The sequence below is a fragment of the Astatotilapia calliptera genome, chromosome 4 (assembly GCF_964374335.1).
Source record: "Astatotilapia calliptera chromosome 4, fAstCal68.1, whole genome shotgun sequence".
Lineage (NCBI taxonomy): Eukaryota > Metazoa > Chordata > Actinopteri > Cichliformes > Cichlidae > Astatotilapia > Astatotilapia calliptera.
This window is the reverse complement of record NC_137425.1, coordinates 17,649,823-17,662,435: the sequence shown is the minus strand read 5'-3', so window position 1 is coordinate 17,662,435 and position 12,613 is coordinate 17,649,823. Positions and strand designations below refer to the sequence as shown.

The 12,613-nt window shown below is 44.4% G+C and overlaps 1 protein-coding gene across 2 annotated transcripts; it reads right to left on the bottom strand.

The window, feature by feature from the left end:
• Positions 1 to 129: 129 nt before the first annotated feature.
• tecpr1b (tectonin beta-propeller repeat containing 1b) lies at positions 130 to 12,428 on the bottom strand. 2 transcript variants are annotated; one of them, XM_026165126.2, is made up of 26 exons: positions 12,280 to 12,428; positions 11,988 to 12,087; positions 10,096 to 10,328; positions 9,818 to 10,000; positions 9,540 to 9,662; positions 9,314 to 9,436; positions 8,587 to 8,761; positions 7,914 to 8,014; positions 7,623 to 7,724; positions 6,604 to 6,731; positions 5,892 to 6,505; positions 5,676 to 5,791; positions 5,398 to 5,553; positions 5,146 to 5,295; positions 4,879 to 5,036; positions 4,514 to 4,641; positions 4,090 to 4,183; positions 3,896 to 3,992; positions 3,728 to 3,807; positions 3,589 to 3,645; positions 3,334 to 3,508; positions 3,113 to 3,248; positions 2,832 to 2,924; positions 2,636 to 2,742; positions 2,134 to 2,253; positions 130 to 1,129 (listed from the first exon to the last, which is right to left on the bottom strand). In XM_026165126.2, exons 3-26 carry the CDS (start codon positions 10,318 to 10,320, stop codon positions 989 to 991), a joined length of 3,582 nt encoding a protein of 1,193 aa, XP_026020911.2. In that variant the 5' UTR covers positions 10,321 to 10,328; positions 11,988 to 12,087; positions 12,280 to 12,428; the 3' UTR covers positions 130 to 988. The 2 variants fall into 2 exon arrangements, with proteins under 2 accessions (XP_026020911.2, XP_026020912.2); XM_026165127.2 differs by lacking the exons at positions 11,988 to 12,087; positions 12,280 to 12,428 and adding an exon at positions 11,576 to 11,664.
• Positions 12,429 to 12,613: the final 185 nt, after the last annotated feature.

Genomic DNA, 12,613 nt, shown 5'->3' with positions numbered 1-12,613 from the left:
ACAATATATGAAATTCTTTGGCGGATGAGAAACACTCAGTACATAAAAAAGAGAATAAAATAGCAAAGACGTGGAAAGGGTCAAACTTCCAAAGCCAGCTTCTGTGAAATTATGTCAAACCACAAAACGGTATTTCCAGACGTTTATTTCACATTTCAATGCCCCGGTAAGATCAATGCACAGCCGTGGTGACATTCAGACCTGCTGCAGTGTTACGGTCATAGCAGTTATCTAGATGTGTGTATATATCTATATATAGAGATATAGATAGATATATATAGATCTCTATCAACAGGAAGAGCTTCTCATTTTATTGCAGAAGGATAGAAAGGTATTGCCTGGCTGTAAAAAGCAATATATTTTTCCCCACACAAAGTGAACGTATCAAATTTTTTTGCCAGTCATAAATACACTCCATTGCAAACATGTAATGGTCCAAAGTAAACGGAGAAACACAACTCAACAAACGCATCATAAATAAATGATAACACATTCAAATGTACATGACAGGCAACTCAAAACACAAAAACAAATAGAACAAGAGTCTACAAACCGATAACAGCTTAGGCTACTCTGGGATTGTTTGAAGTTCATTTGGTAACCAAGCCTTAGCCCTTCATCGTATCCCACCTTCTTAGGTTTTATCAGGCTGCTGTGGAGAAGAATTAAAAGCTATTGCTAGATCCTGTGACATCCAGTAGCCAAAGCTTAGTAAGAGCAACAACATGCGCTCACTTTTTTCTCTGTTTTGTCATCAGTGAATACTGACATGATTTCTGCCCGGGAAACAAGCCAGCGAGTAACATTCATCCATCGATCAAGTTTCAAATCCAGCCAGTCCAAACCCATGGGTGTGATTGTGCATGTCCCTTTACACGAAGGGATAGGAGTTCGTTGAAATGGTCTGAGGAGAGATGCTGTGTATAGATCCAGGCACAAACAGGGCTGAGGAAAAAGAACGAGAAGGAAACGGGAGACAGAGAGAGAGCTACACGCTTGTGGCGCTGCCGTTCGCTTGAGTCGGACGCTGCGGGTGGACCGGGCTGCGCGATGGGCCGGCGAGAGGAGGGTGAGGGCCTCGAGGAGCCTCTGCTGAGTTCCCCCTCACACTGATGTGCTCCCACCCTCCCTGGAAGTCAAACATACGCAAATGATAAGAAATGCTGGTTTTTAAAGTGCAGTTAATTTTAACCTAATTATTAGACAATTAAAAAATTGCTTTACTTCAAATCTTAATGCTAAGTTTGAAAGGTGCCTTTTGCCAATAGCCTGAATTCTTCAATTCAAGTAAGGAGAACATGATGGCCCTGCCTAAAGCTTCTGCTTATGTTGATTTAAGGCTTGATTCATAGTCCTGTGTTGGATCCCTGCAGAGCTTCTCTCTCGGTGTCACTGTTTGCATACAGAATATACTTCTCCATCAGTGTGTCTGCCAGCACGAGTGAACCTGAGCTGATCATCTTGCACTCTGCGCTAATAAATAGGGAATAAGATTTAGTTTACACTGGCAAAATACTGGCTGTTGCGCGAGCTCTGTTAAGCATTTGTTTGACAGAGCTATTACCCCTCTGCTAATCATTACACTGTGTTTACTCTGCATTTGATTTTTATTGGCAATCATACCTACAGCGTAGATTTATCACAGTACTATTAATCAAGCTTGAGTGGTTTATGCTCTCTTATGAGAGCCACTTTCCCTGTATGATTTCACAGAGCTACATTGAGGTTAAAAAATATGTGAAAGTCATCCTTTTGGTTGTTTCTTCACTACAGCACCGCATGAGTATCGATCTGCAGATGAAAATTGTTAAAAAATTCATTCTTCTACTGAGATCACTCCTGATCAGGCTTCAGTGAGCAGTAGACTAATCAGCTGAAGGGGCTGGATGCATCTCACATGTCCTGTGTCAGAGTTTTGCTGGATTTTTTTTTTTTTTTTTACTGTTTCTTACCACAGGAGTCCCAGTTTCCTCAAAGTTTTTAGGGACACACTGCACACTATGCTGTGATAATAGCTTTTTGGGAATCGTTTTTTTGGTGCTGGGATACAATATAATAATATCTTTGGCATCTTTCAGTTTCAACTGAAGAAATGGGAACAGTTTTTGCAACAGGTATCAACTAGGAGCTCACCCCTATCCCATAGTCCCAGGACAGGCCCTTGGGCTGCATGGGTCCCACGCTCGTCCTGTGGCAGACGGCTCCGGGAGTCTCAGCAGGGAAACCTGGAACTCCGTCTGCTATGATCCACACCTGGAGAAAACAGCATCGCTGACACAAACTCCAGCCTTACAACATGCAAATGTAGTTATTGATGGATAGACTTCTTGTTTTAAGCCTTCGCTTGAGTTCATTTAGTGTTTATTACACTCAGCTAAGTCTCTGGGGTGACGGGGCTTTTCAGACTTTGGTAACTGAATGCTAAAAACATATCTGTTTAGATGGGCAACTGGGCGATATGAATGCAACAGGTCTGCTATTATGTAAAGTTAATTTGAATTCTCTTAATGCTTTGAACTCCAGTTTTACTATAAATGCAGTTTCTTTTTTTATTCCTTTTAATGTCTTTTAGATTCTGTTTTACTTTTAATTCCATTACAGCTTGTTTGCTTCTGGAAACTGTGGTAACACTGACCTGGTCCAGCGGCCCCACAGAAACCTTGGAGGCATTGTTGGAGATGAGCTCCCAGGCGGAGCCCTGTGGGTAGCTGGGGGTGAGGCCCTGTCTGTACCACAGGTTACCTAAATGACATTGACAGAAGGTATTGCCATTTAACTCATGTTCTCGCATTTTAATAGACATTGGTCCAATAAAATATAATATTGCTCACTGTTTTCATCCACAGCAAAGACAGAGGTCCGCCCAACAGAAAGCTGTCTGAGGGTCTGTCTCAGGGGGGAGGGGATGTGGTACCAGCACTCTCCTGCAGAGAGACAAAAGCTCTTGAAAAATAGACAAAGTCTGGCTCTCTTTGGTTTCTCACTGTTATATTAGTCGATGCATGCACTCACATCATAAATCATTTAACTTTATTCTCTTTTCCTCCAGAACACATTACAACTTTATGACTTATGTATATGATTCATTATGAGATTTATAAATTTAACTGACCTGCAGGGTTTTGTGGGGATACTGATCCTCTGTAGAAGACAGCTCCATCCTTGGCAATGGCCCATACCTGATTGGCTCCACCGATAGAGATGGACTTAAAGGGCTGGTCAGTGCCCACGTGGAGCCACGAGCTGCCCTATGTGGTCAGACCCAGTGAGGTTAGAGATGGTTAGAAGTGTGAAGTAACTACCTATAAAACAGATCCTCAGCACGTTTCTCACCGCAGGGTTTTGGAGGCTGACTCCCAACCGACACAAGACATCTCCCTTGTCGCTGAGGGCCCAGACAGGGACCTGCTCCATTTTGCTCTGGGCCAGGCATGGCATCAGTGAGATGTCACTCAGGCGGATGGGTGGGACCTGATTCCATGGAGCTTGCAATGTGATCTTACACTTCCTGGGTGTGGATATGTTATTGTTAAGATGCTGCAAAAACTGAGCGCTACAAAATCCCAGCAATGCGAATTGTGCGCTCACCTAGTCCATCGTCTGCGTCTAACAAAGTCTTTCATGGTTTTGTGGCCATGAAATGTCCTGTAGAAAACAGATGAGTCAATAAAAGGGAAGGACTTCTTTCGAGACACCCTAATAAAAACAAATAAAAAAGCTTACGTACGTGGGAAAGTCTGCAGCATACTGCCAGCCTTCTTTGTCCGTTCCTCCGGGGACGCTGTAGTCCACGGCCCACTCTGACACCTGAAACAAATGTTCATGGCAGAGAATGCCAGTGAGTCAATAAAAAAATGAATATTTCGGAGGAACCAATCCCTCGGATTCTACCTACCCAGGACCACTGAGGGGAGGGCGGGTATGTGCTGCCTTTGATGCACTCCTTCAGGCCGCTTTCATCGCTCCACATAGGGCGGTCTGTAGGAAGCCCTCTGGAGGAGTAAATCACAAAGGAATGGTGTAAAATAAAGTGCAAAGACTTAAAAACTGCAAAAGATGGGGTGGGGTGTGTGCGGGGGGCAACCCTACTTGTCTGTATATCCAGTCATAGGGTTCCATCTTTGATTCTCATACACATGCACGCTCCTGACGTCGGTCTGCTGGTGCATCTGAACGGCACCTTCTGCAGAAACGAAGAAACATTAAACTTTCATGCAAACAAGGGAATGAATATTTATGCATGTGTATCTGTGTGTGCTTCTACAGTGGCAACAGATGGAAGAGACTTTAAACTATGCTCAAGCAGTTGCACATCGAACTAGAACATGCGAGCAAGAAAAGAGCAGACTGTTGTTGTTTTTTTTAGATATTTACATGTTAGTATTTTATTTATTTGGTAACAATCAGTTAGCTGGAAAAAGTTTGGCTTTGCTAAATAAGAACATGTTTTTATTTTGAAGTACTCCTTGTATAGGTGTGGGGACATGGGTAATCGTCTACAGGACATGTTTACCCGGGTTGGGCTGTTGCTCACAGCGCCCACTGTAGACCCAGGCGGTGCCGTCCCACCCGATGCCCCACACCAGCCCCAGACTGTTAGACTCTACACAGCGCAGGTGGCCGTGGATCTGGCACCAAAACCTGTAGCACCATACAGCGGAAGCACCCAGCGTTAGCTCCAGTATAGTTAGCACAGACTGAAAGTGATTAGATGCTCAAATGCTACCCACTTTAACCAGACAGAGATGTATGTTAGCATGTTAGTGAGGCAGTGATTTAAAATAAAAACAGAGTAATGAGAAACCAGGTCAAGACAGTGAGAAAGAATGAAAAGACATGAAAAAGCAGACAGAATCCACTGCTCGGTATCATTCTCACATGAGGTCACAGGCCATGGCATGCGCAGGGGCCTCCAGCGAGAGGGACGGCTCGTGGACCATGATGTCTCCCTTTGATGTGGTGGACCACAGGGCCTGTTTGGACGGGAGACCTGTGATCCCTCGACACTCACAGCAACAGTCAGACAACAAGCACAACTGAAGACACAAAGCAGATCCAGAAACAATGGAGAATCTGATCAGCCTCACTGAAAAATAACAGATGGGAACAACTGTCAAACTGCTTAATGATGCATAAAGCTGTTACCCAATCACTCATATCCTTTTCGCTTTGTGCTGCCAGGACCAGAGGCCACCTCTGTTTGGTCCTTTCGGCAGTGTACACAGCAAAGGCATAGTGGCAGTCCCTGAGCACCGGAACCAGCGCCGTCACTTCATTTATAAACACATGAAGGTACTGAGACACAGAGAATGAACAGAGAGTGACCGAGAGACATCTATCTGTGCTTTCTGACACTTCTTATGAGACTTTAACCGGTCGCAGCTTAACACAACCGACCTTTTTCTCATCATACTGTGTGTAGTAAACAAAGAAAATGCTGTCCTTTTTGCCATCTGACTTGGTGGACTGCTCGAGAGCAACGCCCACATCGATCCAGCGCTGAGGTTTCCAGTCTCTCCACCAGCGCAGTGTGCCCTTACGCACCCACACCGACTGATGAGAGAAAAGGAGGCACAGATGTAGACACGGACACAGCCGAGGGTGTGCCATGAATATAATGAATCCAACACTTAGAGGAGCATGTTAAGAGACATGCCAAATATAAGCTGTCTTACGTTGCTTCTTTCCAGCGGTTTCTTGCTGATCTCCTCTCTGTGTTCCTGCTGCTGTGGCTGTTTGCTCCAGGCGGCTGACTGGACTGGAGTCAGTGACAGAGAGGTGGTGAGAGGACCTGATGGACAGAGATACAGCTCACACAATCATTCAGAGACATAAAATGGAGCAAAAACACAATATCACAATATAAGTATTGTGACTGGTTGTCCATATACCTGCAGGACTAAGCCAGCTAATCTGTGAACTCGCATCCATGTCGCAACCTCCACCGGAAATCCAAGCCCACACTGGTCCTTCCTCTTCCCCCACTCCCCGAGAGCTCTCCAGAGTCCCCAGGGCATAAGTGGCAGCCGCACTGCCATCGCCCGCTGAGGGCCCTGCCGTTTGTGCACCTCGAGCCGCCTCTGCCCCCTCCAGGTCCACGTTCATCCAGGGGACATCGTGCCCTCCGGCATCAGGAGTTTGGAGTACTGGGGCCGGAGGTGGCTCCTCACGCTCTTCCTGCGGCATCTCTGTGATGGACGGTTGCAGCGCGGAGGTTCTGTCACGATCGGACACCAGGCTGTTGATGAAGCTGTCACTGGCAGGAATAAAAGGCTTGGGGGCATTCGTTTGGGGGGCTAAAGGAGCATCTTCTTTTTCCTGTGGAGGCGTAGGTGAGTCAGAGCCCCCTAAGGGGACTACAGAGGGTGCTTCTGCTTCTAAGAGGGGGGTGTTAGAAGTGCTGTTTTGAGGGTCGGCAGGACCCAACTCTGAGTCTGAATCAGTGCAGCTCAGAACGGAGCCCTGTGATGCCTCAGTCAACTGCCCGTTGAACTCACAGTCATCCCTGTTAAACAACACACATGCAAACACACACGCAATACTAAGCTTGAATGTGCACTGTACTTGCCAATTAAAATATGCAGTTAATTTATTTATGCACACCTGGGCGGAATAACCTCTTTACTATTGCCCCATTGGGCAGAAACAGGGATCCAGCCATTTCCACTTGGCTCAGATGGGGTGACACCTATTCTAAAATACAGGCCGCGGTCCTCACCGACCGCCCACACCTAACAGGAGAACAGAGAAAAAAAGCAAAACAAATGCTGTAACATAAAAAATAAAAGACGGCTATTGATGTACATGCAATATTTACTTATTGAGTTATTAAATAGTTTTCACTCTCAGTAATCGCAGGAAAGTATTCACTCCTCAATAACACATCAGAAGCTCTAGCAGGACACAGGCAAGTACTACTTTATAAGGCCATATACTGTAACACTGGCTCCTGCCACCTCACACAAGCCATTCCCATAATTGCAACCCTGAAATATGAAATATGGGATACGATGACAATGGCTTGGCCAGCTTCTAATTAGGGAGTCTTCCCCTATGTGAGGCGAGTAGGAATATAGTCTGGGGATATATAAGGCTGGGCCTGCTGGGACATTGGCTGGAACGTCTGGCTGTGCTCTTGTTACAGGACTACAGGCAAGAGAAGGAGGGGGACATGGGTGAGACCGAAAGGGAGGAGGTGCGAGATATGGGTTTGCAGAGCTAGCGAAGTCTTCAGCAGTAAGGCACAGGATCGAAAGCTTTCTGCCTCACCCTAAGACCTGATCTGGTTTGTCCTGAAACCAGATCCAGAGTGACAGTAACGCGAAGCAGACAGAGGTGGTAGCAGTCAGAAGTACAGAAGCTGTGCAGAGCAGGCACCATCTGCAGTGGAGTTTAAAAGACCCAAGCAGCAAGAAAGATCGAAGAAAATCTTATCCTTAATAGTTAAATTTCACCCACAGGCCCACTTCAGTGGCAACAGCTAACCTATTAAATCCACATTCTAAGCATTTGAGGAATATCTTTTCATATAAGCAGTATTATATTATAAAGTCGACTCGTTCAGCTGTTTATTCAAACTGATGATCCGCTGATGAAATGTTTCAGCTCTAAGCTGTCCTAACCTGGTCATTCAGTCCTACGTCCACCATCATCATCTCCCCTCCGATGCTGATCCAGCCAGAGCCACAGGGGTTGTGGGAGTTCACGCCACGCCTGAACCACACCTGGATTCACGCACCGACGTTGGGGTCATTACTCAAAAATGTATTTTAGTGCAGTAGCAGTAATTCAGTAATACAGTTTACTTCTTTTTAAATCAAAGCATTTGTTTCATTTCAGTCTCAAGAAAATTGCAGTGACGCTGTCAGTGGGCTACAATGCCCTAACATAACTGCAACTGACTAATAACCCACCTTGTAGTCCTTAGTGACCACCCAGACCACACTGACTCCTACAGCCACGTGAAGCGCTTCAATTTCCTTTCCCGGTGATTCCACCTCGAGCCACGACGTGCCTGACAGAAGAAGAAGAAAATGCTTTACAAACGCAGCACAAAGGCAAGCCTTCCTCATAATGAGGACGCCGTCATTACTGAGAAGCTTCCTGTTGAGTTCTCAAATCATCTAAACATGAACAAACCAGATGTGATGTTGATTTTTATCTTTAAAAGGGAGTGAGTCTTCCTAATTCGATACACACTCATATTTTTAAGTTTTTAAAAAAAAAAATGTTTACAATTTTTTGCCACTTTCATGCCTTTAAACCTTTACTTTTGATACCGACCAGTACTACATGTTGTATGTTTACTAAGACTGACAGTTGGAAATGCAATGAATTTCACTTACTACTTTCTAGATATGTCATATATCAGTGGGACTGTGTTATAATACTTTTACAAAAATGATCATAGCATTTAAACTGCATTATTAATGACTTTCAGAGCAGCTACATAATGATTCCTAACTGAAAGAGTCCCAAAATCACTGAGTGATTCTGTATGACAGATTGTTGAAGTAAAGAAAAGGGGACCAGAGTGAGACATAATGGAAAATTGTTGAGTAAATGTGAGCTACAATGACAGCTCACCAGTGGGACTGTCCAGGCTTAGGCCAGTTCGCACCAGCAGGTTCCCATCCCAGAGCAAAGCCCACAGCAGGTCTCCAGGACCAGCTGATATCTGAGCCACCTCCTTGGGCACTTCAACTTCTTCCCAGCTGGTCCCTTCTGGCACACGAGGGTGGATACCCTCTCTGAACCACACCTGCAGGGTAAAGGTAACATCAGCAGATCATCATCTGACACACCCCTTCATTTAAAAAGACAGATCCATACCATGTTAGGTGGCTGAGCTCATTCTGGGATAGATAATAGAGCATCAATTTTAACTTGATTAATCATCAAGTTAGTCACGATTTAACTGGTTCATGAGAAGCCTCGTGGTCAAGGACCATATGAAACTATATGAAGTCATGCTGCCCTCTTGCGGCTAAACCTTAGAAGTGGCCTATGCTCAGCATGAGAGGATCCTGTTGCAACAGAATACATCATTAATCTTGAACTGTTTGATCTCATGAGATTTAAATGTGTTTGCGAATGTGCTTGATTAAAGCTTCCACAGCATTGTATTGAGGTTGTTGGTGGAGAAGCTTTACACTTCCCTGAACAACAGCAGAATGTTTTTAGAGCTCTTTAAACTTTTCAGGAATTTTCTGCACTGCCATAACCTCTTTTTTTAATCTTATGGTACGGTTATTCATTTTAATACACATTTATTATGATTACAGTAAATGGGTCCTACACACACATTGCTCACCTGTCCCTGTTGAGACACACTCCAGAGGTAGGGATACCTTCCGGACTGGTCGCTCATCTCCCAGCCACCACAGCTGATGTCACAGAGCGGCAGTGGAGGTTTCCTGGGATTGTCCAAGGGGATCTGCAGAGGAAGACAAGGCTACTGCGGTAATTCTTTTGCTTTGTCTCATAGTGAAAGTAACATGATCATATAGAAATACAGAATAAATGGAGACTTTTGAAACCTTTGCCCAAGTGCCCTGTGCTATGTATCTTCTGTAGCGGATCCACCGTCTACGACGGACACAAGAATTCCACTTTTTGTCAGGGGAGAAGTTGGCTGGGAAGTCAACAGCATACTCCCAGCCCTACAGAGTCCAAGGTAGTGAGCATGTGATTAAAACTGGAAGTATTTGTTTTAAATATGAATTAAATATTATGAGAAACAGAAGAACAGAGGAAAGACAGGAGGATGTAAACAATGGGTTTGTATGTGTTCACGAGGAGCTGAGTTATTTCTCACCCCAGTCTGGCTGGGTTCTCCTCCACAGGTGTGATCCACATACCAGTCTCCCTCCCACTCCCAGCTGCGGGAGGGCAGCTGGAAGCTGTGGAGTGGCTGGGGATTCATTCCAGTCACATCGCTCCATGGCCAACGGTCGGTGGGCAGCAGTGTGTCAGTAAAGCCATCCACTGGGTTCCACCTCTGAAAAAACAAACATTAAAAAAACCCCACAAATTTAGCATTAATCATAAACAGCATCTCCATTTACAGCGTTAAAATATACAACCTTGTCCCACCTGGTTTTCATAGGTCTCCTCCCGGTAGCGGATCGGGGTCTCACTGGGCATCATATTGAGGTAAACATGGTGGTCACAGCCGATGCCCCAGCAGCGCCCCTTCCCTGCAGAGACACGTTTGAGCTCTAGCAGCGAGTCATCAGCACGTTCCCAGCGCTGGCCGGCTGTAGAAAGGCTGTACACTCTGCCGTACACGTCCACAGCCCACAGAAGTGTTATTGGCATGATGGTTCCTGAACAGGAACAAGAGGACAACACTCATCATTCCAAGCTGTGCCTTATATATTGTAAAACTCTCTGCTCATAGCATCGAAAAGCATCCCTCACAAATCACAAATGACTGCATTATTAAAAGTGTTTTATTTAAAAAAAAAAAAATCATCAATAAATAAACAAGTGTCTAACATATTTTCAGGGGTTTTAGGTTTATATCTGTTACTCAAAAATAATAACATGCAGTTAGGTCTGTAAGTTTTTGGGCAATTACATATTTGTTGTAGTTTTGCCCCTGTATACCAACACTGTGGATTTAAATCAAGTAATCAAGATGTGATTGAAGTGCAGACTGTTTATTTGAATTCAAGGCATTTAACAAAATTAGGAATTAGAGTAATTTTTATAGACAGTCCCTCATTTTCAAGGGCTCAGTAGTAAGGAGACAATGCTCAATGCCAGATGAAAAACATGAGCAGATAAAAGATCTGGAGTTGATTTGAACCTGCTGTTTGAAATCTCAATATGAGGTCCAAAGAGATGCAAGTTTAGGCCATTGTTAGATTAAACAATGGATTAAAAGAAGAAAAAAGAAAAAAGATAAACCAATCAGAGTGATAGCAAACATTTTAGAATTGCCAAAATCAACAATCTGCTCCGTTCTTAAAAACTGGCCAGTCCTGAAAGGCCACAGATGATGGATGAAGTGGATGATGACAGAATTATTTCCATGGTAAAGAAAAACGACTTCACAACATCTAACCAAGTCTAACCAGTTTAAAACAGGGTGCACAACACTGGTTCCACTCCTGAACAAGGAAGCCAGATTAGACTTTGCCAGAAAAGAGGGCAGTGCTTCAAAGTGCAAATTAATACTAGTGGAAAATAAATATATTTACTTATATTCTTAAATGGTCACTTGACCTCAACCCAACAGAGCAGCTTGTCGGTCACTGAAGACAAAACTAAATGCAGAAAGACAAACAAACCAGCAGCGACTGAAGGAATCTGCAGTAAAGGCCTGCCAGAGCATCTCACAGGAGGAAACAAGGTATTTGGAGGTCAAGCAGTCATTGGCTGTAAAGGTTTTTCACCCAAGTGTTAAAAAACAGTCCTTATTAGTTTGTCCAGTTACGTCTGAGCCTCTGAAAATTGTGTACTATGTAGGGTATAAAAAAGCTGTATGTCCTAAACAGTTAATGCATTAATTTTACAGTGTAGAGTTTCAGCTGATTTAAAGCTGCACAGTCGTAATTGCTAGAGTTACCTGATGGTAAACAAAAACGTAATGGAGCCAACTAAACAGACTCAACTTTATCTTCTGTAAAAACAAACAAACAAACAAAAACGAGGAAGTCGACTTTTATATTGAAAAGTTTGACCGGAAGTCTTCCTTTTATGTTGGCTGGCTGGCTTGACCCTTGTGTTATCAACTGATACTAATCCGCTACAGTATACTATGTCAAGGCTATCCATTGAGCCGGGCCCTTTTGTTTGCCTCTCGCATAAACAGAAGTAAACAGAAGGAGCTCATCACATCAGCGTTTTTATTAACCTGCAGTTGTCCAGGCTGAACTTGTTATAGATGACAGACAGCAGTAAAGCTTTACGCAATCACACACAGGAGCTCCAGTAAATCCAGGATCAGAAACACTGCACGGGCTACCGCAGCAGCCTACCTGAATATTGGTATCCGATCCGCGGTCGTCAAGGGAATATCCACAGGCGCGTCATGACATCAGGTGCAGCAGCCGATGCCTGTCATCTCTGAGGCCCATGCTGGGACACATTCAAACCCCCATGTTATTAACAACAGACGGGATGTAACGCCTGCTATGCAGCATGATAACACAGTTGATATCTACTAAGATGTGCCGCAAAGTCGGGTATAAGCTGTTTACATCCTCAGGGAACAGGCAGCAGTCAGCTGGCGTCCCCCCCACAAAAAAAACCGTTCCAACTGTTACTTACGCATGAGGCTCCGTCACGCAGCAGCACCTCTGGGGAGAACAAATAAAGTCATCCATGCACACAGTAGTATTAAATTCACATTCTGGACCACAGGAATCCTCCGTGCAGCTTCCACTCCGCAACAGGAAATGGAGGAAGTGCTGCTATGATTGGTTGAAGCTCGGCAGGAGCGTGGGATCTCTTTCTCCCATTGGTCGAACACCAGAGCCCATGATATATTTTTTTCCGACCGCTGCAGCTGATCAGCAGGCATTTTTTAATAATTTATTCAGCGCCAGATGAATTATTGAAGCGCGAGCTTGATTACAGTTTGGAATATTTCGCCACAAACTCG

What these genes read in the sequence shown, in the direction of transcription:
- tecpr1b (XM_026165126.2), bottom strand. Translation starts at nt 10,320, where the DNA reads ATGCCAATAACACTTCTGTGGGCTGTGGACGTGTACGGCAGAGTGTAC. An exon ending in TGAGCAACAGCCCAACCCGG is followed by an intron (nt 4,184 to 4,513) that starts GTAAACATGTCC and finishes TCGTTTCTGCAG; the next exon opens with AAGGTGCCGTTCAGATGCAC. An exon ending in CTGTGGGGCCGCTGGACCAG is followed by an intron (nt 2,254 to 2,635) that starts GTCAGTGTTACC and finishes TGTTTTCTCCAG; the next exon opens with GTGTGGATCATAGCAGACGG.